At 35.1% G+C, this 27704-nt stretch overlaps 1 protein-coding gene across 1 annotated transcript in view; it reads right to left on the bottom strand.

Moving 5' to 3' along the window:
• LOC150095889 (isovaleryl-CoA dehydrogenase, mitochondrial) overlaps positions 1–27704 on the bottom strand; it is a 170879-nt gene that overhangs the window by 65493 nt on the left and 77682 nt on the right. Inside the window, exons 7-8 of the mRNA XM_090409202.1 lie at positions 22891–22987; positions 10470–10563 (exon numbers count right to left, since the gene is read on the bottom strand). Of these exons, the coding sequence (XP_090265328.1) occupies positions 10470–10563; positions 22891–22987 (191 nt within the window). The remainder of the gene's footprint in view (positions 1–10469; positions 10564–22890; positions 22988–27704) is intronic.

Genomic DNA, 27704 nt, shown 5'->3' with positions numbered 1-27704 from the left:
CGTTAGCAGAGCTAATCTCAGATGGTATGGTCACTTAAATAGAATGGGAGAGGAAAGATTAGCAAAACAAGTGTTCTCTGCCAGGTTGGCAGGAAAACGACCCAGAGGAAGACCAAGATATAGGTGGATTGATACGGTACAAAGTGCCTTAGACGATAGAAATATAAGATCTGATAATGTTGGAGTCTTGACAAGTAACAGACTGATTTGGAGGAAAATTGTAGATAGGAAGTTAGTAATGATGTAATTTTTTCATGTAGTACTATCATATCCTGTACACCCCTTGAGGGTACATGGCAGGAATTTGATGATGATGATGACAATATCAAGCAAAAGCACACTTGTACTCTTTGCAAAGCAGACATAAAATGTAAAGATGCAGATTTTAACTTTGCTTAAAAAGGAATTAAAATATAAAAGAAGAGGTTGAATCTTAAATTAAAATGAAATTGAAGTAGGAAATAAATATTAAATTGTACTATGTTTAAGGTTATTGTCTAAAATAGATGGTATCTTAATTTGTTAAAAACATTAATGTTAAAATATGCCATGTATTAAGTCGTGTATCATCGTGCGAACGAAAGTTCAAAGGTTGCAGTTTGACCACCAAAGATGACATAATGAACGATGAGTAGGCATTCATGGAAGGCGCAAGAAATTCGCTCTCCCCGAAAAAAGCGATGCACGTACAGCAAGGAGGTGACATCACTTGGTGACAGCAAATGGGAGAGCGTCGTAGACAAGTTTGGAGTGCAGAAAGAGGGTGCTATAATGGAGTTTAAAATGGATTCACATCGTTGAGAGAGAACCTTTTTGCTTCCTTTTGCGTTTTTTCCTCCTGGTTCCTGTGGTGTTCCCCGGTCATGTATACCCTCCCCTTGGGTCTCCTGCTTGAAGTTCCTGAGCAGATTAGCATGCCTGATCTAGGTATGCTGACCAGTGATTCAATGATTTAATGATTCTCGTGACAAGCTAAAATGCAAATTTGAATCACTGGTCAGCATACCTAGATCCAGTAATAATACTATTGATATAGATAAAGTAGCTATAAATGTTTCCAGACATCCACTAACAGACTGTGAACGTTTCATTTTATCAAAAGGACATGATTTTGCTGTTATGCCAAATAAGGTGCCAATTATGGATTTTTTTCATAACATAGACAGGGGTACCTTATCCCAAAAAACAGCCAACAGATTACGTTTTGAATGTGTCCAAATTCTTTTTCATGCCAAGCCTCCTCATCCTAATCTTTCTTACTCTGAGTTTAAAGCATTGAAATCACTGAAGAATAACAATAATTTAATTATTACTTAAGCTGATAAGTAGAAGGCTGTAGTGATTCAAGATAGGAAGGAATATGAGAGAAAAATGTCTCTTTTACTTCGCAACTATTCAACTTATAGACCTCTTACATCGGATCCTACCCGGAGTCAATTGAAGAGACTTAATTCTCTTATAGATAATGTATCTACATGGAATGAAGATCAAAAGAAAAAACTTAAAACCTTTTTCGGTCGTCCACCTAGATTGTATGGTCTTCCAAAAGTTCATAAATCAGGCATTCCGTTAAGACCAGTCGTAGATTGTATAGGTTGCCCCACTTACAAAATCTCAAAATTTTTATCAAATTTACTCTCCTCTTCAACTAGAAGAACTGATACTTATATAAAAAATACTTTGGATTTCAAAAATAAAATTTCAGATTTTCATTTGGATGTTTCTGATATCATGATCAGTTTAGATGTTGTTTCTTTATTTACAAATGTGTCTCTTTCGGAAAGTATTGAATTACTACAACAGGAATTTCCTTCAGACATTGTTTAACATATTTGATTTTGTAATAAATTCTGGTTATTTTTCCTTTAAAAATAAGTTGTATCAACAAATTGAAGGAACAGCAATGGGTATTCTTTTTTTTTTATTTTTAGGAAAGTTATTGACCTTTTTAGTTTTCTTATACCAGCTATTCCTCTTTCTTCTGCTATCTCCAATTTCTTTATGGAACATTTTGAGCAATGCATCTTTGACAACATTTCTCCCAGACCAACTCATTGGTTCGGATATGTCGATGACATTTTTGTATGGAATGGCTCTTCGGATGAACTTCAACAATTTCTCACTAACTTAAACGCATTTCATCCTAGGATCAAGTTTACCCTAGAAGTAGAATCAAATAAGCAGTTAGCCTTTTTAGATCTTTTAATTCTTTGCCAACCAGATAGTAATCTCAATTTCTCAGTTTATAGAAAGAAGACTCATACAGGCCATTATATCCAAGGGGAATCTCATCACCATCCCAGTCAAAAGGCAGGAACTATTAAAACACTGGTTCATCAGGCCCACTCCTTTTGTTCTTCAGACGATCTTTTATAGAAAGAACTACAATATATAACTTCTTCCTTTCTATCTAATGGTTATAAGAATTGCTTCATTAAAAGAACTTTGAGTAGTTTTAATATGTCTTCCTCTTCAAACACAGAAGAAATAATGCGCATTACTATCCCTTATGTACAAGGCATCAGTGAACGTATAGCAAAAGTTTTAAAACCACTGAATATTGTTGCCATTCGACCATTTAGAAAAATGTCCATCTTTCTCACTTCTCCTAAGGACAAGCTTCCACATCTTAATCATCCGGGTGTCTACCAGATTCCATGCTCTTGTGGATTATCTTATTTCAGACAAATGGGAAGATCTGCCTCTATTCAGATAGAAGAACACCAATCTTATATTGAATACTTTAAATCTGAAAAGTCTGGACTTGCAGAACATGCCATCTTCACTAGACACAGAATTCATTGGAGAAAAACAAGAGTTCTTCACAAAAGTCAGTTTCTCATGGAATGCCTTTATAAAGAAACATGTGAAACTCTACTTCATTCTCCTAACTTAAACAGATCCGATGGCTTACGTCTATCCCCTTTATGGGAGATAGTACTTTACAAATCAGCTAATCTTTCCTAACTTTTTATTGTATTAATTTTTTATTATTATTTATTTATTTTTATTTTATTTTTATTTTTATTATTTTTTTTAATTTTTTTTATTTTTAGGAAAATTGACCTTTTTAGTTTTCTTATACCAGCTACTTAGGTGGCGCTTTTTGGAATTGTCAGTTATTGTTTAATTTGAGCTTAATGTACTGAAGATGCCTGTGACAGGCAAAAATTATACTATTAAATAATCTTTGTATGAGTTTTTTCCCGTTATTAATTTTGTATCGATACTTAAGTCTTTATTTGAGTTGTAAGTCAGCAGTTAGAATTGAAGAAGTACAGGAGGGTGGTTTAATGTTAAATCTGGTGTCAGACAAGGATGTACATTATCCCTCTGTTATTCAATATCTATATGGATCACATTATGAAGGAAAGTGGTATTAAACTTGATATTAAAATTGGAGATGTTAATCTAGCTCTTTGCTTTATGCGGATGATGTTATACTTCTAAAAGAATCTGCTACAAGTCTGCAAGATTCCCTGACTAAATTCAATAACTGTTGTAATAGATATGGTATGAAGGTCAGCATTAAAAAGACAAAGACAATGAAAATAGGCAGAATCATTGAAAATGTCAACTGCATTGTGAATGGAGAACCTATAGAATAAGTAAAACATTTCAGCTACTTAGGCACAATTAGTGAAGATGGTAAATTAAATATGGAAATAGACAACAGAATCAACAAACTGGTAAGGTAGGCAGTCAACTGAATAAATTTATATGAAATAAGAGAGAAATTAGTCGGAACACTAAATTAGCTGTATACAAGACGGTGTTCAAACAAGTTTTAACTTATGGATCTGAGAGCTGGGTCAGAAGTAAAACACTTGACCAAAGACTACAGACTGCATATATGAGAGTCCTGAGAAAGATTAGGGGCATGAACAGACGGCATCAATAGCAATATCATATTAAAAATGAGGATATTAGGAAAGAACTGGACATTGTCAGCATCCAGGAGCGTGTTAGCAGAGCTAATCTCAGGTGGTATGGTCACTTAAACAGAATGGAGAGGAGATATTAGCAAAACAAGTGATTTCTGCCAGGTTGGCAGGAAAAAAAACCAGAGGAAGACCAAGATGTAGGTGGATCGATACAGTAAAAAAGTGCCTTAGAAGACAGAAATATAAGATCTGATAATATTGGAGTCTTGATAGGTAACAGACTGATTTGAAGGATAATTGTAGATAGGAAGTTCATTAATTGATGTAAATTTTTCATGTAGTACTATCATATCCTGTACACCCCTTGGGATATATACCAGGAATTTGATAATAATGACAGAATGATAAGAAAATAATATTTATTAACTTATTTGCTGATATTTCACTGGTATTATATCCAGCATCTTCTGAGCACAAAAACAAATTGTCACAGTAAGCAAAACAACAATTTGGAATAACAGTGGGACTAGTTTAAAAAATAAAATAAAAATAAAATTGTAACAAACACACAAGGAACTAAAGTCTTAATTAGGTGTCAATCTATGTTGGAAAAAGAAAGAAAACAAATATTAATTAGATCTTAATATGGCTGTATAAATTTACCAAAAATCTGGGTCATTTTAAGATCTAATTAATATTTGTTTTCTCTCTTTTTCCAACATAGATAGTGCCTAATTATTACTTTAGTTCCTTATGTTGTCCATTACAATATTTTATTTTTTTTTTTAAAAACTAGTCTCACTGTTATGCCAAATTGTTGTTGTTTCATGTACTGTGACATCCGTTTTTGTGCTCTGAAGATGCTGGATATAATACCAGCAAAATATCAGCAAATAAGCTAATAAATATTATTTTCTTATCATTCTGTGTTGTCATAAATACTGTGAAAACAAATATCTATGACTGACTATTTGGTGGGAATACTTGAATTTTGTTGCATACTTGAATTTCTCACCAATTTGGCTACAAGATTATCCTTGAAATTATTTCAGACTTAAGATTATACTGAATTATTTTTGTGTGAGATTATTTAGGAAACTCTTGAAAACACATGAACTTTTAGACTGTCTCAATTAAATAGGATTATTCTGAAAGGATAATGTACAGTAGTGAGTAAATTTATCTGAACAAGCTGAATTTTTGCAAAACCTTTTGGTTTTGGTTTTGGTTTCACAATAATTTTGGTTTTAGTTCACTATTTTTGTTGAGTGCTGCATGTTTTAACTGTCTCCATGATGTTTATTAATCTGGGTCTGGCTCTCACTGATGAGACCTCAGATAAAGGTCGAAACCAGTCTGGGTAGTGACCCTTCTTATAATGCATAGTATTGTACATGTCCGCAAGGAGATGTGCTTTGCATTATGGGATACTAAGGCAAGTGATGTGAACTCATACCACCTCTGCCATGAGTTGCCCCAGTCCTGAAGATATTTCAGGTACAAACTTTGTTTGCTTACACCTGGATAAAGGATTAAACCAAGTATATAATATCTTGGTATCTTCAATTTGATGTTTATTAATAGTGCTGTGCATTTTTAATAGTGTAAACAAGTTGACATTCGTAGTATTTTATTAATTTTGTGTAGCTATAAAATGGATAGATCTCCAAGAAAGCATTCAAAAATATGTACTCTTTCTCAACATACATCCATGACTCAAAGACAAATTGCCAATGTTGGTTTGGGTACTGTTAATGCAATTTTAAAGATGTTTAGGGAGACAGGTATACCTTTTCTCCTGAAAGAAAAGGAAAATGCGGGCAAAAAAGGAAAACTACACTTATTCAAGATCGTTTACTAGTTAGGAAAAGCAAAATGAATCCAAGATTGTCTGCTGTAGCCTTAAAGAGACTTGGCAGTTAATGGAATTAATGTTTCTGACATGACAGTCCGTTAAAGTTTGTTGGAAGCAGGGAGGACTGCCCACACCAAAAAATAAACAACTGTTGATGAAAGCTATGCAGAAAAAGAGCTCCAGTGGGCAAAAAGTGTACAAAGATTGGACTGTTAAGAAGTGGAGGGAGGTCATATTCTCAGATGAGAGCCATTTCTTTGTCCAAGAAGAGCAAGTACTGTATGTTCACAAATCAGTGGCTGAGAAGACTTCTGTTCTCCCACCCACTTTAAACAAGCTCCTAAACACCCAGCTACAAAGATGTTCTGGGGTTGTTTTATTCATGACAGCCCAAGATCATTTGTGCCTGTTGATAGTATGAGTGACCAATACATAAAGATATTGGAGAAAAGAGTAGTCCCACAGATCCAGAAAGACAAAGAACTCACCTTCAAACAGGATCTCACTCCATGCCACTTCAGAAAAAGTGAAATAGTTCCTCAAAAATCACAATACCCAATTACTTCAGTAGTCAAGTAACTCTCCTGACATTAATTCAATAGAAAATTTGTGGACCATAGTGAACTAGTGACTTGGAAAATTAACTTGTGATACAAAGCAGAACTTAATACAATCTATTATAAAAGTATGGTTTTGAGATGCAGAAATAAGAAAAATGTGTTCTATGTTGGTAGAGTCCATGCCTAAGCAAACTAATGAACTTATTAGGAACAGAGGAACACAAATTATTATAGGTAAAATGGGAGTTTAATTTTTGTACTAATTTTCTTGTGAAATTAAAAATTTTTCTTTAAAATATGAGTGTTTGAATTAATTTGTTCACTACTGTAATTTCAAGGAGTTAATTAAGCTGATATATTCCAAGTCAAGGATTAATAGAAAAAGAATAACTGCCACCACTTTATTCTAATCAAGATACTGTAATGTCTTAATGAAATAGAGAAATTCTAGAGAAGTACTCAAACCTGAAATATCTGGACCTGTGAAAAACACTCAGCTGGACAGTTGTAGAACGTTTTTTTTTTCACTACAGCAACTTGGTAGAGATAGTTGTAGAAACTTTTTACGATGATCTCTGATCCAGAGTATTTTAATTTATTTATTTATTCATATGGTGTTTCCTCCCTTTTTCTCTCTCGTCCCTATTGGGGCAAGTTGAGCCCCCTCATGGGTCGTTAAGTATTTATGGCTGTAGATCCATGTGTGTTCACAGGGTCGGTTTGCCTGCAGGTAATGCGTGCTTTACCTGCGATATCATCTCCGTGGATATGATATCGCATTTTACCGTAATGGCGATATCATTGCCATTACGGTAAAATGAAGTTAAAGCTATCAAGACAACTGAATCGTCTCGCCTTCCTAAAACGCTGCCGGGATAACCAGGTAATTCCTAACTGTGTCAAATTCAAGAACCGCTTCTCTTCGCAAAAGGCTCTTTGTATTTATAACCGTGCCAATCGAGCCTTGCTCAGGGAACAAATCGCCACGACTTGCCATTTTCTCAATGATGCTAACTTAGCTATCCAGGCACTCGAAGATGATCTTTCAAGCACCTTAAGCCATGAAATTTGGTCTATTTTATACGCCATCTCGTGCACTGCAGCAGAGAAAGAATTTAAAAAAGTACGAGATCGACACATCAAAAAATTTGAAAATTTAAAAAAGAACTCGATCTCGAAACCACAACTTCCTACCAAAACGGTAGTCAACCTTTCGTCATTTAGTGTGAAACCTGAAGCACTCGACGCCCTTGCACGTAGCCACAACTTCGCCATTGCGCCCAGAAGAATACCTGCTGAAGATATTATGATACGAATTGAACGCGGGATACGACACCTTCCAAACCATGTCACCGACGATATTAGACTGGATGTGGCTTGTGTTCTGAACCAAAGCTAAACCACCAAAAGTCAACATGCCCAGTAAGGAAATTAAATCTCTACTAGAATTAAAGAAAAACAAGAAAATAATAATCATCAAAGCTTATAAAGGGAACGCCACAGTATTGCTTAACCAAAAGGATTACACAGGTAAGCTGAAAGCTCTATTGTTAGATCGGGCTACTTACCTCTCTATCGAGTACAATCCCACTAACTCACAAATTAGAAAACTCCACAGGCTCCTTAAGAAGGTCACTTCTTAGCCTGTGGAAATCACCAACAAATTAAAACCATTTAACTCCATACTCCCCTGTATTTATGGACTCCCAAAAATACATAAGGAAAATGTGCCATTACATCTCATAGTGGATGGCATTGATTCCCCCACATACAAACTAGCTAAACATTTGGCCAAAGCTCTCTCACACTATACTGGCAACACACCTTCACACATAAAAAACTCAGCCCACTTCAAAGCCAGCATAGAAAACCTTACACTCAAACACACTGACATAATGGTCAGTTTTGATGTCTCCTCCTTTTCACAAATGTCCCTCAAAGAATCCTTAGAGCTAATCCAAGCTAAATTTACTCCCGATATCACAGCCCTATTTCAGTTCACAACGAACTTAGGCTATTTTGTTTGGCAAGGAAAATTCTACAAACAAATAGAGGAGACAGCCATGGGTTCTCCACTCTCCCCACCCTTGGCCAACTTTTATATGGAGATTTTTGAAGAGAAAGCCTTAAACTCTGCCCCACAAAAACCAACCATTTGGCTTCACTATGTTGATGATGTGTTCGCTATTTGGCCACATGGCTCCGATGCACTCCTTCCTAACACACTTAAACAACCAACACCCCAGAATCAAATTAACCCTGGAAGAAGAAAAAAACAACTGCCTTCCTTTCTTAGACACACTAGTCACCCTGATGGAACCTTGGTTTTCTCAGTCTATAGAAAACCCACCCATACAGGCAGATACATTCACCAACAATCCCACCAACCCTCCTCGCAACAATATGGAGTCATTAAGACACTACACAACAGGGCTAAACTTATCTGTTCAAATGACAATGCCCTAACCACAGAACTAAACCACATTCTGAACACTTTCTCAGCCAATGGCTACTCCCCCAAAAAATCCAAAAAATATCGAAACCAGTAACCCCCCCCCTCACAACAAGGATTACTCTAAATCAATCACCATACCCTATATCCGAGGCACCTCGGAAAAAATTACAAAAAAATCCTAAAAAAACATGACTTAACTTCTTGTTACAGACCATATAAAAAATTGGCATCCCTTACCGCTCTACTAAAGACCAACCTCCCCCCTTAGACCTACCTGGTGTATACCAGGTCCCTTGCAGCTGTAAGCTGTCCTACTTTGGCCAAACAGGCAGGACAGCAAATATCAGAATTTCAGAACACAAAGACTACATCCGGTTTCACCAATACAGCCACTCTGGTCTTGCTGACCATGCACTGGATACCTGCCATAGAATACGGTGTAAGAAAGTCACGATAATACACCGTAGTAAATACAAATATGAAAGGCTTTTCATGGAATCAGCTTCATCCCTAAGAAACAATCCAAACCTCAACAAATTTGGCTGCATGAGACTGCCTCAAATTTGGGAACCCTACATCAGAAGACCGTCAGCCCAATCACCCAAGAATACCAACATTGCCAGCTAGGGGGCACCATCAGGACTTTTGGAGAAATAATAGCTTCCTGCTTCTTCCTCGCTTACTGTCTGTTGTGCCTGCGTGCACGTGTCTTGTTCTTAAGTTTCTTGAAAATGGCAATGTGACGTTGCCGAAATATTGAAGTATATTAAAATTTATTTTAATGTATATCCTAGATGACGTTGTAATTTCCTTAAATTATTTAGTAAAAAAAAATGCATAACCAACGTCTAAGCCTTTCCATGAGAATTTGTTTGCATATGCTTGAATTACAGATTAAACAAGAATGTAATTTCTTGGCTAGTATAATTTATAATGCAGCTTGATAAAGCCAAAAGCATTAGGTTTGGCCTTATGAAAGTTACAATCTGTTAACAGCAAAGTGGAGATACTATCAATTTGGTCTCCAAGGCCAACAGTTAAGAGTCTTCCTAAAAAGATAATTTACAAACTGATAATGAGAAAAAATGAGCCAAAAAAAATTACAACTAAAAGCTTTTTCATCATCATCATGAAATTCCTGCCATGTACCCTCAAGGGGTGTACAGGATATGATAGTACTACATGAAAAAAAAACAACATCATTACTAACTTCCTGTCTACAATTTTCCTCCAAATCAGTCTGTTACTTGTCAAGACTCCAACATTATCAGATCTTATATTTCTATCGTCTAAGGCACTTTGTACCGTATCAATCCACCTATATCTTGGTCTTCCTCTGGATTGTTTTGCTGCCAACCTGGCAGAGAACACTTGTTTTGGTAATCTTTCCTCGCCCATTCTGTTTAAGTGACCATACCACCTGAGATTAGCTCTGCTAACGCATTCCTGGATGCTGACAATGTCAAGTTCTTTCCTAATATCCTCGTTTTTAATATGATATTGCCATTGATGCCATCTGCTCACACCTATAATCTTTCTCAGGACTCTCATATCTGCGGTCTCTAGTCTTTGGTCAAGTGTTTTACTTCTGACCTTTTCTGAAGCTTTTTCATAAAACTTAAAATATAATTTCTTAGCTGTAAAAATCAACCCGTTTTAAGATGCAAAGATTAAAAGTAACAAAAAATAATAGATGAAAAGCATACAAAACCTACCCAACTGGACCAGCAGCTAATACTAATCTTTCATAATCAAGGCCATTCATCAGTACATACACTCCTTTGCCTGCTCCTCCAACTAAGTTTTCAGCTATATAAAATAATAATTTAAAACAAAAATTTAGATATACTAGGCATGATGACATTTCTTTATTTAATAATTTCAAATGCATAAAGAGAATTTCTATATGTAAGAACAAAAAAAACATTGTTTGGAATATTCAAATCCTCTTATTACTACAACATTAAAATAAAATTAGAATAATATGAAACTAGACTTAGGTGACAAATGATTTTCATTAATCAATGCAATATCATTGATTAATAATATTGCATTGATTCCAACCTTTACTGGAGATTGATAAATAGAACATTATTTGGACTGCAGCGCAGCCCCCCCCCCCTGCCCTCACACTCTGTTCCTGTCCATAGAGGGCAGGGATGCCCGATCCTTTAATCTAGTACAAAACAGTGAAACAATTTCACAGTTATTCAGGTAGATAAATAAGTAATCTTACTGATAATCTGCACTGCAAATTGTATAGGAAGGTCACACTGCCAAGGCACCTCAGGACATACACCAGTGCGTCTCCAGAATATATGCAACTGTGAAGAACAACCAACAAATTTATCTCCAGTTTTACCAATATCAACATACTTTCATATTTCATTTAATGATGGAGACAGATGTAAAACATCTCCAAGTCAACTACAGGTTCTGCTTTTAGCAGCTGTCTGGCAAGTCATACTCTATTATTTTTGAATATTTTGCATTTGAGTATAACATAAACGCAATAAGCATGCTACTGAATTGGATAAAAAAAACAAAAACAAAAAAGAAAACAGGGAAATTTTAGTGTACTTGAATAAAACAAGGGCTAATATATATATAATGCTTCATAAAATATGTCACAAAGAAGTGGCTTGAGAACTTTTTTTGTCTAGAAAGTCATTATCATGTAATCTTGAAAGTTTATTTTTCACTTGGTTAGACTATAATAAGTTTAGTTTAATCCTTTATCCAAGTGTGAGCAAACAAAGTTTGTGCCTGAAAGTATCTTCAGGACTGGGGTAAGGGGGTAAGGTAGTACAACACCAGGAAACTCATTGCAAAGGTGGAGCAAGCTTACATCACTCCTATCTCAGTATCTCCCATAATGCAAAACACATCTCCTTGCAGATATGTATAATGTTATGCATTAAGGGAAGGGCCACTACCCAAGGACTAGTTTCAACCTCTATTGAAGTCTCTTCAGTGGGAGCCAGGTCCCACTGAAGAGATGTTGAAAACTTCCATAAAAAAGTTTTTTTTCATAATTTAATAAAAAAGTTGGCACACCTTTTGGCAACTCCTGTAGGTAGAAATGACCTTGCTATTGCTTCTGCCTGGTATCTCCACATCTGGACCTGGCTCCCACTGAAGAGACTTCAATAAAAGTTGAAACTAGTCTGGGTAATGGTCCTTCCCTTAATGCATAACATTATACATATCCGCAAGGAGATGTGTTTGCATTATGAGAGATACTGAGATAGGAGTGATGCAAATTTACTCCACCTTTGCAACGAGTTCCCTGGTGTTGTACTACCTTACCCCAGTCCTGAAGATACTTTCAGGTGCAAACTTTGTTTGCTCACACTTGGATAAAGGATTAAACTAAACTTATTATCATGTAATCTGTTGGCTTACCCATGGTTCTACTAGGATGCAGAGATGGTTAACAAAAATGATATACTATGTTGATTATGAGGAGAGATTAAGGGAATGAAGACTGCAGAGTTTGGTGGATAGAAGACAAACAGAGGATATGAGCAAGACAATTAAGCTGTTGAGGGGTTATTATTGTATTAACAGTGAGGAGATTTTCCATATGGCAGAAAGAGGAGAAAGGAACAAGGACAAGAGGCCATCTCTGGAAGTTGTGAAAGGAGGTGGTGATTAAAAGGGTAAGAAGTAAGTTTTTTTGCATGGAGAATGGTAGGAGCATAGAATGCATTGCCTGTGAGGGTGGTGAATGTGTACACTATGGAGTGGTATAGTAGACTTTATGTTCACTAGTGTTGACCTCCCACAATGAGCCTTGTGATTTCATAAGGATCAGGAAAATAAGAATAACTAGTCAAGTTCACTAAAAATGTGTGAATTTTTAGTGTGATTACTTCACTAGATATTTCCCTAGATGAGTCACTCAATGCTTTATTCATATTTTAGTAAGTTTTAAGGTCTTGTTTTCACATTTTATTTAGCATTTAGCCAACAACATTTGTATACTTGAGGAAAGTTCATATATGAAAGCAAGCTAACTGGGTTTCCTTTTTTAAAACTTTAATACACGTTTTTCTTTTCAATATCCTGCCCAACACTAGGTGGCAGTTATTTTGTATTGCAAACTCCTATACAATCTTATTTTGGAGTAACATGATATTACTAATGATAAACAAGAATAATCAATAATCTATTTCTTATTCCTTGTGAATTTATGGATGAGAAGTTTCAACATGAATTTTATGTGAATTTTTATGATGGAACATAATACAGCTAATTCTCTTTTTACACAGCTTTTTTTACATAATTTCGAAATAACACAGTTTAGAAAACAGAAGCAATTCTATTTTTACATGGCATATTTTGATTTTACATGGTTCAAATGGTGCTCATTTTTAAAATTTCTGTTTGAATTCAGCACTGTTAAAAAGGATATATCCATTATAATTATCATTTCCTAGAACGGTAAATGTACTTAAACTTGAATTTTGGGAAACCCCCCCTCGATGTTTTAAATATCAGGGATTACTCTGCACCACAGAATGTAGACAATTGTGGCGACAACAAAAAAATTAATTTTTGTAATCACGATTTCCCTGAAGTTAAGCCAACAGATGATCCATTATATTCACTTGCCACTGGTTCCTCAAAGCAGAAGGGTGCTATGCTGATTCCTCGAAGTTAAGTTGGTCCGTTACTGGAGGCCCGCCTATATAAAGCTGCTTGGAAGGAGTTAAGCTGTTTGTTAAACAATCATTTCTTGTTTGTGCACTGGAAGGCAAACAAAAAGCTGGGTTACAAAATAAATTTTTAATGAATAGTTTCATCATTGTTTTGTTCCAGAAGTTAAACACTATTTGATGGGGGGAAAAAATACGGACTTTAAAGTTTTATTGATTATAGACAATGCGCCTGGCCATCCTGTTTTAGAACATCCGAATGTGGAATTTTGTTTTCTGCCACATAATACAACATCCTTAATAAAACCACTAGAACAGGGTGTGATCGCTACTTTCAAAATATACTACATAAGAAGAACATTCCAATACATTTTGGATAAATTAGATGAGGATAATTTACTGATGGTTATTGATGAGTGGAAGAAATTTTCTATTTTGGATTGCATCAAACTTTCTAAGTTGGCATTATCATAATTGAAACCATCAACTTTAAATGCATGCTGGAAAGCTACTTGGCCAGAATGTGTGAAAAAAAAACCCCAATATCTTTGCATACAACTGAATATCCCAATATCATCAGATTAGCACATGCAGTTGGTGGAGAAGGATTTGATGATTTTTCATCAGCAGATATTGAAGAATTGATGGTTGTCAAGGCTGTTAGTGATGACAAAATAATAGAAGTTGTCTTTGAGAATCTCGATGAAAAAGTGATGATGATGAAGAGATTTCACTCACTGCACGAGTAATTAAAAAACGGCTTCAAATGGCTAGTAAATTGCGAAGTCATTTTCTTACACATGATCCAAATACTGAACAAGTTGAACAGTTAAAACATGAACTGAAGTCATGTATGGTGCAATATGAAGAATTATACAAAGATCTAGTCAAAACAGGATCTCAACGATTAATTACAGAGTTTGTGGTAAAAAAAAAAAATTAAAAAAAAAACTTCAAAATTATTGGAAATTAGTGCTAATTTAGTTCTTTTTACTGAAGAAAGTGTTTTGCCATTGCAGTATGAACAAGAAGGCCAAAGTATTTCAAGTGATGGAAGTGATTTAATTCCAGTCTTATACCAAAGAATGTGGCTACTGTCAGAAAGTGGCAGTGAATAAAATTTAACTACCATATTTGCCGGCGTATAAGACGTATCCCTTTTTTTGTACACATTTTTTCGGAAAAAAACTTTATTACTGAATATTATAATGAATTTACGGTATTTCAAATATAAAGTAATAAGTAGGTCTACTTTCAACAAATACCTAATCTAACTAATGACGAATTGATGAAATTCAATAATTTTTTCTTCATATTTAGCTGGCATTCTTTTGTGATATTTTTGTTTTAATCCACATACATAGCTGGTTTCTCTTCATGAATCTTGAACACCATGATGTTTATCCAGTAAAGTTGGCTATCGCTTTCGCTTGATGAATAATCATTTTTGTAGACATTGAAAGTCCCACTTTTCTGTGATCTAAAATCCAAGTATTCAGTTCTGCTTCAAGTTCTGGCCATTTTGCAGTTCCATTTCATAGGTTATGTTTACTGTGAGTCGCTTTTTTTTAGATTCTCTTCCTGATTCCGCCAAGTTCTTATAATTTTCTCAGTTTGGGGTGGCCCGAAATGCCTCTCTGCAGCCCTGTTTTCATGTTCTTTAGCATATGCAATCATGCGTAGCTTGTATGTAATACTGTAGCAATGCCGACGTTTTTCAGCCATAATTTGCCAAGAAATTTAGAGAAAATTTAACAGCTGTGATCGTCGATGACAGAACATGCGCATCCACTGAACTCTACGTAACTGGAATGCTCTCACACATCGCAAGGAAGCAAGAAAGAAATCGCGTAACTCGGAACGGAGAAATTTCCAGAAGTGAAATTAATAAGAAACTGAGTATCGTATAAGATGTACCGTGTTTTTCAGACTTATTTTCAAAGGAAAAAAGTGTGTCTTATATGCCGACAAATGCGGTAATAACCATATGCGCGGTGTATTTGAGTCTTTTCGAATTTCTTTTTTCTTAGTGACACACTGTTTTCTTTAAGAAAGATACATATGTATATACTTTAAATAAGTATTTAAAAAAAACATTCCATTAAAATTAAATAGTTTTATTCAATGATTTTCATATATTTTGTTTGAAAATAACATTGTTCATATCGGATTTTCACATCTGGAACCATTATTTTATTTTTTCATATGCACTGTAATCTTTTTTACATGTTTTTTTTCTGGAACCAATCTACCATGTAAATGGAGAATTGGGTGTATTAGTAAGGGAGCTTTCAAAGCTCAGTCAGTTTTTTGACAAAGCTCTCTAAGTTGGAAAAAACCTGGGTGTGAAAAATCTATCATGGCTTTTCAAATAAAGGCAAGTTGACCAGCCTCATATGGAGATGACAGGATTTTTCCTGTCATCTCCATATGAGGTAAACTTGGGTTTTTTATTCAGACAAGCAAGCCAGAAGAGCACATGCAATTTACAGAATTTAGATATAAAATTAAATAACTTATTCTAAAATTATGGAATCATAAAAGCTAATCAGGGCAGGTCATGGACATCAAGGAATGGTATACATTACGGATTGTCATTATTATTTATGGTGTTAGTATAAACTAGTAATTGTCCTGAGCTGAAATCAAGCATTTACTTGCTATTGTTAGTACTGCCTCTTTTCAGTATATTTTCCAAAAATATTTCTGAAGGTTTATGATTAATTTCCTGCTATTTATGTCTCCAATAAGACAATAGTACCTAATGGGATCACCTGGACCTTAAATGACTTCTTTCTATGGTGTGATTACTGTTTCCATTCTCCTGATCTAAACATCTGCTGTGACTGAAAAACAGAAATAATTCTAACTAGAATGAAGGCTTTCATTCTTCATTATACTCATAATCCATGACAACACACAATCCATGTTGATACTCTAACAGGGATGTTGAAGCAATCCGAGGAAAAAATTCATCACAAATGGCTCCACAAAAACTCCAAATATTCCTAAACTGCACCTTTCACCAACAGCAAAAAATACAGATCTGATTTTGAAACAGCCAAATACACACAAAACTTGCCTCCTGTTCAAATTGGAGTCAAGCCTTCTGGTCCCTTGCCAGAAACTACACTTAGAAGCAACTTCTACCCTTCCATGCTCCAATTTTTCATTCATTCTGAGTTACAATTGCAGTATCACCAAAGAATAATGCAGCTCTTGTGTCATATAGCCTTGTAGTCTGTGCAATAACTATGGAAAATTATCTACCACATTAACCATGAACAACTTACTACATATATCTCCTAGCCTTTGATCAGAAAGAAATCAAAAGAATCTTGAATAGTTTGGTCACAAACAAGTCACCTAGTGCAGATGATAAACCTCCTACTGTGCCAAAAACTCACTCCAGAATTTACATTGATTGTATACTGTCCTTTCATTCTTTCTTATGCAATTGGCATCACGTATACTATCAGCATGAAAAGAGACCTATAATCAGCTCATTCCATGTCCCCCCCCCCACCTCGACACACAAATAAAGCTGATAAAAGTCAGGCCAACAATGTTGTTCTTACTTCAGCTCTTAAAAATCATGAACGGTCATCAACAGCCAATTTATTCACCACCTGAGGCCCACTATCTAATTAGTAACTGGTACTAGCCATTTAGTAACCAATAACATCTTATTTCACCACTCCTGGTTCGAATCCCTCCACATTCAAACCCTGGACATGTTCAGCTTGTATGGCACTGACATACAAATTAATGAAAGGATTTTATAGGACAAATATGAGTTACATTCTATATGCTAATGCATATAGAATGTATTAAAATGCACTATGTACATACTAACAGACATATATTATATATAACAGAAAGGCAGCAGAGTTGGATAAGAGAAATAGAGAAATGGAGTACTTCTACATTTCACTATTTTCTCAAGGCATTTGATGGAATTCCAAATGCCTTTACATAACAAAGATGTTATATAAATTCAAAGGAAAGCTCTGCAAAATAAACTGAAGCAGATAGACAAATGGCCAACTAACAGGTATTATTAAATGATGTATGTCTGAGGGAAGGAGGGCAACTAGTGCTATAATACAAGATTCTGTACATGGACAACTGATGTTTAAATTTGAGTATTAATGATACTGGGGATGGTCTAGAGCAGCATTTCTCAACCTTTTTGTCCTTGCAGAACCCTTGAAATAATATCCATGTTGTAGGGAACCCCTACATAATAATTATTAGATATCATTGTTTGTATCTTTCTTTATTATTTATGAATTTAAAGATCACAAGGAAAACAAATAATAAGTGCTATAATAACTTTATCGTTTATTTGTAATTTTCAAAATAATAAGATAAATCAAAGTAAAATTTCATATAAACAAAAATATATGCCAAAGAATTGTTATTTTTGAAACAAATATGAATAATAAAGTTTAATTTTCTAATGTGAAACCTGTGCTTGTCTTTTGGTACACAAATACTTAATTTGGGGTCGGATTTTAGATAAACAAACACGGATTTCATCTTCAACAGAAAGGAGACAATTTCTGTCTTTGCTCTTAATACTTCTCAAACAAGAAAAAGCTTGTTCGCTTTTTATCATCAGTTCTTCTAGGTGGGTTACAATAAGACTTGAAATTTGATGATATCCTTCTTTACTTTTAAGCCCCACCAGTAATTGAAACATATCAAGATTCCCTTTTGCAACATGATTTTTCCAAAGATTCAGCCTTCTTTTAAATCCAAGAATCTTGACACTTGAAGCTAATATATTTTCTCCAGGGCCCTGCAGTGACTTGTTCAGCATATTAATGTAATGAAAAATGTCAGCTAAATAGGCTAGCATCTGCACCCACTTTTGATCTTCAAAACACTTGGAAAAATCTTGTTTATTGTTTTCTTGAAAATATCTTTGCAATTCATCTTTTAGCTCAAACAGACTATTTAGAACTTTTCCTCTACTTAGCCACTGGATTTCTGTATAGAGCAAAAGATTTATATGCTCTGTGTCCAGATTTTCACACAGATTTTTAAACATTCTGGAGTGAACTGGCCTTTGTTTAATTAAGTTAACCATTTTTGTGGCATCATCAAAAACTTTTTTCAGTTCATCTCCAAGAGATTTTGACATCAACACTTCTCTGTGAATAAAACAGTGTGGTGAGACAACCTCAACATTTTTCTTCTTTTACATGAGAAACAAAACCTCTTATGGAGCCAACCATGGATGGAGCACCATCACTACAGATGACAATACAGTTCTTCCAAGAAAGACCTTTTGTTTTCAGATATGAGGATAAAATATTGAATATATCTATTCCTCTGCTTGTCTTAGGTAATTCTTTACAACAAAGAAAGTTTTCTTGAATTTCACCCTCATTAACAAATCTTACAAAAGCTACACTGTAACAGTTATTGGTAAGATCTGATGACTGGTCAAGTTGGATAGAAAAACTGCTATTTTTCAGTTTATCACACAAAACCTCCTCAATGTCATTTGACATATCATGAATACGTCGACTTATCATACTGTTTGAAAGTGGAATATTTTCAATTTCTCGTACTGCATCTTGTCCCAGCATTTTATCCACTATAATTTGACATGCTGGCATTATTAGGTTCTCACCAACTGTGTGACTTTATCTTTTCTGTGCAATAATTTCTGCTACCAAATAACTTGCTTCCTGAGCCTTTTCACTGACACTGAATTTATTCATAAAAACTGCACATAAACATAATTATTATTTATTTGAGTCTAACTTTCATAAATACATAACGCCTAAATACACAATTTGTAACGATATAACTAATAAATTGATGAAATAACAAAAATCAATTGCACAAACTATCGACTGCAACCTGAAATAAAGGAGTAACCTTCCCAAAAATTACGATCACTGAAAAGTGGAGTTTAGTCGAGAAAACATACAAACTTTTCATATTAATGAGTGAATACGTACCTACACGCTGGAAAACACATAGGATTGATAAGAGACTGCACTTCTCGTGTTTCTTGCTTGCACTGATTCATAAGCGACACTAGCTAGCGCTAGAACTAGCTCCAGTTGCCCTATGATAAGTGGATCACGGACAGCATTGCCTCGCATCCTAGTGGGAGTTAATACAACTAATGCGAACTCAAAATTTATTCCTTTCAGAGAATGTTTATTATTTTCTTCCACTGTTTAAGTTCATTTATTTGCCACTGCTATTCATTATTATTTCTCACGGAAATAATTCATTATTATTTCCGCGAGAAATAATTCATTAATTAATTCATTAATTTAATTATTAAATCTAGCAATGTCTCGTGGAACCCCGGTTGAGAAACGCTGGTCTAGAGGATGGTATCCAGTTATTGCTGATGATATTTGGGAAGGGTTGTTATAAGGACAAGATGATACAGAATCTTCGGGTTGACTTAAACTGAATGATTATATGGACAGTGACAATGAATGTCATTTCAATGTTGCCAAGCATAAGGTAATGAATGATGATTGGAGAGCATTGCAGGCAGAGCACTACATTGATGGAAATTTATTGCAGTCAGTGAAGCTAGAGAGAGAGAGAGAAAGAGAGAGAGAGAGAGTGTGTGTGTGTGTGTGAGTGAGGGGGGGGGGTATGGTGGATAGAGAATTAACATTTGTCAGGTGACAACAGAGTAAAAATGGTTAAAGTCACTGCATCAAAAAACTGCACTGATGAGGAGAACATTCCTTTGTAATAAAAAAAAAGTAGCTATTCTCTCATGTTAGCAATAGGTAACTAAAATGATAAATGCCATATGGAACTGCATATGAAGACAGATTTAGGAAATGTGATCTTCAAAGTATGAGGGATAGAAGAAAAGACATAAAAAGAAACAAGGTAGTAAGGATATCTTACAGTACAGATACAAGTAAAATTTTATAACTTATGGCTAGTGGAGGTAGAAAACAAGGCCATCCCTAGAAGTTGACCAAAGTTGTGATTAGAATATAAGATCCAGGTTTTTCTCAGAGTATGTAGTAATTGTGTGCGCGTGTGTGTGTGTGTGTGCGCGTGTGTGTGTGTGTGTGTGTGTGGAATGTGCTACCACATGATAGACAGTAGATATGATAGGATAAAATTAGTGATAAAATATAAGTAAAGGATAAAATATAAGTGAACAAATTTTTGACACAAGCTTCAAGAAACATAATAGTATCGAATCTAAAACCAAATACTTCTCACAAAAGATAACTGAAACAGCTGAAGAAATCCTTGGATACAAAAGGAAAATAAATAAACCATGGATAACCAACAACATTTTGGACCTATGCAATGAAAGAAGATATTTGAAATCTCATATTAATAGTGGTGATAATAGAGAACAGTATAAAAATATTACTAAGATTATTAAAAAAAGAAATCAAACATGCTAGAAACTTATGGATACTGGATGAATTCAAAAATATAGAAGAGGACTTAAATAAAAAATAATTCTAAAAGTGCTTTTCAAATTATCAATAAGCTAACCAAACCTTTTACCACAATTAATTGGAGCATAGAAGATGAAGATGGAACTCCTATTACGGATAACCAGAAAATAATTGATAGATGGAAATGTTATGTAATCAAGCTTTTTCAAAAGGACCCTCAACTGACCGATGATATTTTGGACAGAATTTTGCCAGGAGGTTCGGAAGAAGGAGATTACCCGATATTAAAAGAAGAAGTTATTGCAGCAGTTAGCTCCTCAAAAATTGGAAAATCACCGGGAAGTGATGGTGTCACAGTGGAAATGATATGCAAAGGAGGTGACATCATCATAAACACCTTGCTAAATTTATTCCAGGACGTATGGAACACAGAGACTTGGCCTTCTGATTGGCGAACTTCTGTCCTTGTACCTATCCCTAAAAAGGGAAACAGCAATAAATGTAGCAACTATAGAATAATAAGCCTTATTAGTCATCCAAGTAAAATCCTGTTAAAAATACTATTGTCAAGAATCGAAAAGAAAATAGAAAGCAGAATATCAGATGAACAAGCAGGTTTCCAGAAGTACAATCGACCACATTTTTACAATACACATACTAGGCGAAAAATACATAGAACATAACAAAATAATCTGTCGCAACTTCTTAGACCTTCAAAAAGCTTTTGACTCAATATGGCACGAGGCATTATGGAAAATTTTAGAACATTATGGTATTGACAACAAAATCATTAGGATTATTAAATCTCCTTATTCCTCATCTGATATGAGAATTGAAATTAAAAATTACAGCAGTGAACCGTTCCAGGCAGAACGGGGGGTAAGACATGGATGCATCTTGTCCCCTCTTCTTTTTAATTGTTTTCTGGAATATGTCACAGATGAAGCTCTTTATGAATATGACACTGGAATAGTAGTTAGCAGACTAAGAATAAATAACTTACGTTTCGCTGATGATATCGATCTTCTGGCAGAAAGTGAAGAAGAATTACAAGAGATAACCAGCCGTGTTTTTGGAACACGGCTGGTTATCTCTTGGAACATTAAAAAAATATGGATTATACATAAACCTACAAAAAACAAAAACAATGATAATCTCAAAATCAGACATTGAATTCTTAAAGATACAAATTGGCAATAAGCAAATTGAGAATGTAAAGAAGTTCACTTATTTAGGAAGCACGTTGAGTCAAGATGGTCGTTCAAAAACAGACATTAAATACTGAATTGCTAAGGCAACCGTGGACCTACAGAAGTTAAAACCATTGTGGGGAGATAACAGAATAGCAATCACAACCAGACTAAGACTAATTGACACCTTGGTGAATTTTGTCCTTTTGTATGGTTGTGAGGCCTGGACTTTATTGAAGGAAGATGAGAGGAGACGCCTGTCTTTCGAAATGAAAACTTACAGAAGACTTTTGAGATTTCCCTATACCGCTCACGAAACCAATGAAAATGTCTGAAAACTGATTGACTCAATAGATGGGAGAAAAAGGGAAAATATTCTGACAGTCATCAGAAGAAGACAGATGAAATGGTTCAGACATGTGGAGAGGGCTAATGGCATTCCAAAGTAAACCCTAGAAGGAATCATTTCGGGATCAAGGGTTAAGGGCCGACCTTTCTCAACTGACATCAAGAACAAGAGACTGAGATGACTGGAGGAGGCTAGCAAAGAGCAAAAAGCTATCACCTACCAGCTATGAATGACCCAACGGTTCATTTAGGACTATGAGAGAAGAAGATAAGTGACTATCAATCTCTGGAGGAGCATGCAGAATAATAATAACACAGAATAGACAGTGAAAGAAAATATGGTCATCTTTTGAAAACTGAGTATCAGTATGGTTTAGTAAAGATAAAGGTATCAGTTCTGGTGGTGAAAAATATAAAATTACACGCACGCGCGCGTACCTTTGTTTTGCATTAATACAAATAACAGATCAAAAAAATGAAGAAACCCACTTCTGATTTATCTTAATAGTCATCAGTTACCTGGAATTTTACAGTCCTCAAATACTAATTCTCCTGTTGGCGATCCTCTCATTCCTAATTTATCTAAACGTTGGCCTATCGAAAATCCCGGTGTACCCTAATATTAATGAAAGAAAGATATTTAGTAACTGTAAAAACAAAAAACATTTCTCCATTCATCTCTCATGAAAGAATATTGATGGAATCAGAACTAATGCAGAATGTTAATTTCATTAAATTACAAATATGTTTTCACATAAGTTATGTTTTAAATTCAGAATGTATATTTTTAATGGAATTAATTAACAAGTTTGTCTACTATAGATTATTACATCAAGTCATTCCAGAAATCAAGTAAAATTTTTTCCTTGTTCTTAATGGAAAACTACATTAAATCAAGCATTCTGATTCATTTACACTGATCTTCGGCCATCTTTACATGCAAGCACTTCAATTCCACATTTATAAAAATTCCTTTGGAAATGAAGCAAAGAATGAAATCAATATACTTCTGAGTACATCTCACAACTTTCTGGGTTCTTTTCCATGGAGAAAGCTACAGATTTCTGAGCAGGTGAGCTCAATCACTGGAAGTTACAGGCAAACAAATATTTTCTTCCAACCATGATCTAGTGGCAAGCTGGGAGACAGCTGATTAAGTTGATGAATACTCTCTATATGGAAGATGCCTGTGGGTGACTTTTAATGTTGGAAAGTTAGTGTAATCCTTTCAAATGATAAGCAGTTTAAAGTTCTACTTCTAATGGAATGGAGACCAATGACTGGAAATTCCCATTCTGCTCTGTTAGCTACTGAGGTCTTCCTCAGTTGCATTCAAGTCAGAAACCTCTTTACTAGGGTAATCTAATTGCATTACTCTCAGACTCATAGACATGCAAATTCTCTTTCTTTCTCTCCATCAAGGCAAGATAGCAGTAGCAATCACCAGGAGGGGGGGAGGGGGGGGAGAGAGAGAGAGAGAATATCTATGAATCAGATACTGAAAGGGATGGGGGAATGCAAGAGATGAACAATTTTTTTTATTCACCAAGCTCTTCAAATTTTAGCCTAATTTTACTAATAGGAGGATATGCATTCGCCTAATAACATTTACTTTTTTTATGTGTTTCATTTAAATACTGCATTAAATTTAATTAAGACTTTAGTGAGCTGGCACAGGGTTTGTTTTCAGCAGTTTTCTGTTTAGTTAAAAGGATTTTTAAACTTTTATTTCATAAAATAGTCCATTAATTTTTTTATGACGTGAACTTTTCATTTAATACCATCATAATATCCTGTATATTCCCCCCACCCCAAAGGGTACACATCAGAAATTTGATGATAATGACAGTTGTTTTTAACTAAGATACACAAAATACTGTAATTAGAAAACTTATTGTGGTAAAACAATTTGTTAAATTTGTAAAATACTGATAATTTCATCAGCATACTTTATTTTAAATATATACACTACTATCCAAAACCTAAGGATGAACAATATTCTGAATATTAAAACCACAAATTCAGATGAATTATCTTGTGGCAATTTGTATAACTGCCGATTTTGAGTAGAAAGTGGGTAAACATTAAAATTTTTGAATTGCATACAAAGGGATTATGTGGTAGCACTCAACAGCATAAAATGCAAAAGGCTGTGCTAAGCGAATTGTGTTTGGAGGAAATTCTGTTCATGAAGGGAGGAAGTTGCAAACTTGGATATCTTGTAGTGTCTCAGAGACATCATTTAATGGATTTCAAGTGGAGAAGAATTCTTGGAAAGCTGGAAGAAGGTTGCAGAATTACTGATATTGCCAGAGAGTATGGAATACTCTAAAATGCTGGACAGAACCTGGATATAGCACTATGTGATATATCCAGGTTCTGGCCAGCATTTTAAACCAATGGAATGTGTTCCAGACATTTGCTAAGAGGTCATCCTTGCTCTACTACTGTGCATGAACACAGATTTTTGGTTATAGCTGCAAAACATAATCGACCTACCACAGCAGGTCAGCTTGCAAGTCGGCTCCATTCAAGCATAGGTACACAGATATCTTGATAAACTGTGGCAAGATGTCTGTGATAAGTGGGTCTATACACCAGGTCTATAGTCTTAATCCCTTTATCCAAAGCTTATTGTACAGCACATTTTCAACGATGTTATATCCATAAATATTGGACAAGACACCAAGTGGCTAATGTACTCTTTCCAGAAGATGGTTGTTTTAGTCTTTTTTATGCTTTTAGATGACACTTGATCTGGTGTGAAAAATGGTACTGCTTACCATTGCGAGAATGTTCTCGAAAGGGATAGATATATAGCAGTGCTGGAATCGTGGTCTGTGGGGATTCATTATGCTTAATAGATGCAACGAGATACAAGTGCTGGAAAAAGGGAATGACTAGTAAACGATATTGTAATGAAGTTCAACATCACATTTGATTACTCCGTAGTGCTGTAGTCAAAGAATTCAATTTTATGGATGACAGTGCCACACCACATTGTACATGAGCAGTGGAGATACTTCTGGAGACTGAGGATATCAATTGAATTGAGTGGAGAGCATGTTCCCCAGATCTCAACCCCATAAAACACATTTGGGATGCAATTGGGAGACACATTGCTGCTCAAAATTCCCCTTCAGAAAACAAACAAGTCCTTATCATTGTTCTGAAGGAGGAGAAGTGGGCCAGTTTGCCTCAAGAACTCTTGAATCACTTGGTGCAAAGCATGGTATGACATGAGAGCTGCATCGCAGTTCAGAGATGGACATATTCCAAATGAAATGTCTCTGCTTAGTTTTCTGTAAGCTCTTAAAGGGGAGCTGAAAAGTTATGATAAACACCTAGAACAAAAATGATATTAAAGCAACTGATATAACCACAAGAAAAAAACATATCTTAAAACCTTTAACCTCCATGTTCCATCAAATTTTAATAATTTTTTCTTTTTCTTTTAGGATATATAAGAAGACATGTCAGAGGCTTCGAAGAAATTTGAAGACACAGAGATGTAGGTCATTATCAAGTTTTTCATGATGCAAGAAGAGTCTGCAACTGAGATTCGCCAAACTTTGTGCGAGACTTTAGGGGACTGTGCCCCAGAATATCCAACAGTTGTCAGATGCGTGGCCAAGTTTAAAACTGGGCATCCCGAGACAACAGATGTCCCCAAGTCGAGAAGACCTCCCACAGCGATCACATCTGAAAACATTGATGCAGTACATGCCATGATCCTTGATGATAGACAAATACCAGCCAAAAACATTGCAAAGATTCTGGGGATATTTACATTTATATTTTGTGTTTACCCTGACAAAGTCACATATTTTTAGTGTTGAAACTAGTTGGTTAATTTATCTATTGTACTATTAAACAACAAAAAAAGTTCAGTATTGTACTTCATTAGTTGAAAGTTTTCTTTTAAATACAAATATATATATATATATATATATATATATATAGTTAAATATTTAATGACTGAACGCTGAGGGTTTTAACCTTGGCGTGCTGTTAACTTCATCAGGTGTAACAGCATAAAAATATATAAAAGAGAATGCCCATAAAAGTATTGCATTTCTAATATAACAGAACATAACAATTAACTGTAATTAAAGTTTAAATGGGAGACAGAGTTCTAGTTGAAACATCACACACATGTGTGCGTGTGAAATCGCGTGTGTGCTAATATTGAATGGCAGAACTGTGAGATTCTGGAAAACTGTAACTTAGGTTGTTATTCATGTGGGAGGCATCAAGAACTATTACTTTCGATTCCAGAATTCGTCTCTCTAGTTCATCATAACATCTGTGAATGTTGGTTGTTAAATCCCAGTGCATTTGATGCTGGAGACCTTCATCACTGATGTTTGCAGAAAACAAATGGCCAGACAGGGCACTGGCCTGAATTCTGCTGTAAGATACATCTCTCTCTTGTGTTCTTCTAAGCAGAAAAGGATTAATATTTCAGTCTGGCAATAATATGGTTTACCACAATCACAAACAATTCTGTAGACAGCAAGAAACTGAAGATTATGATGTTTCTCTTTTGGATGGTTTAAAATTGATCAAACTCTGGTTAATTTTAAACCATCCAAATGATTTTTGCCAGTTTTGGGAAGAGAGAACTAATATAGGGTAAGGAGATGCAGGCTTTGAAATTAGTTGTATCCTCATTTGTTGGTTGATGGTGAAAAAGAAGTCTGTTTATACTTTTCTCAGAGTGTCCATTTTGTTTGAAGGTACTTTAGAGGTATTTCAGTTCATTTTTAAGCTTTTGTTCCTTTAATACAAGGATCTGGCCAGATGAGCAAGAGTAGAGATGATGACAAATTTCTGTGGGGGATAGTGGTGAGAGTCTGCATGTAGGCACCTGTTGGTATGCATAGGTTTTCTAAAGATGGTGAATTCAATGTTTTCAGTTGTCCTGGTTAATTTAATATCTAAAAAAGAAAGGGAACTGTCCACTTCTAACTCTGAGGTAATTCTGATATTAGGATGTATGGCATTTAGGTGATTAAGAAAACCTACACATACCAACATGCGGACTCTCACCACTATCCCCCACAGAAATTTGGCATCATCTCTACTCTCTCATTGGGCCAGATCCTTGTTATTAGACAAACGAAAGCTTAAAAATGAAATAAAATACCTCCAAAGTACCTTCAAACAAAATGGATACTCTGAAAAAAATATAAACAGACTTCTTTTTTGCCGTCTGCCAGTCTGGTTGGCCGAATGGTTAGCGTATCCACTCTCCAGCCAAAAGGTTGTGGGTTCGAATCCTGCAGTTGGCATGGATGTCTGTGAAAATACTAGTGGTGGTGGGTGGTAGA

The sequence above is a fragment of the Typopeltis vanoorti genome, chromosome 19 (genome assembly GCF_054136105.1).
Source record: "Typopeltis vanoorti isolate ZY-2024b chromosome 19, IOZ_Tvanoo_1.0, whole genome shotgun sequence".
NCBI lineage: Eukaryota > Metazoa > Arthropoda > Arachnida > Uropygi > Thelyphonidae > Typopeltis > Typopeltis vanoorti.
This window is presented reverse-complemented; position numbering and strand designations above follow the sequence as displayed.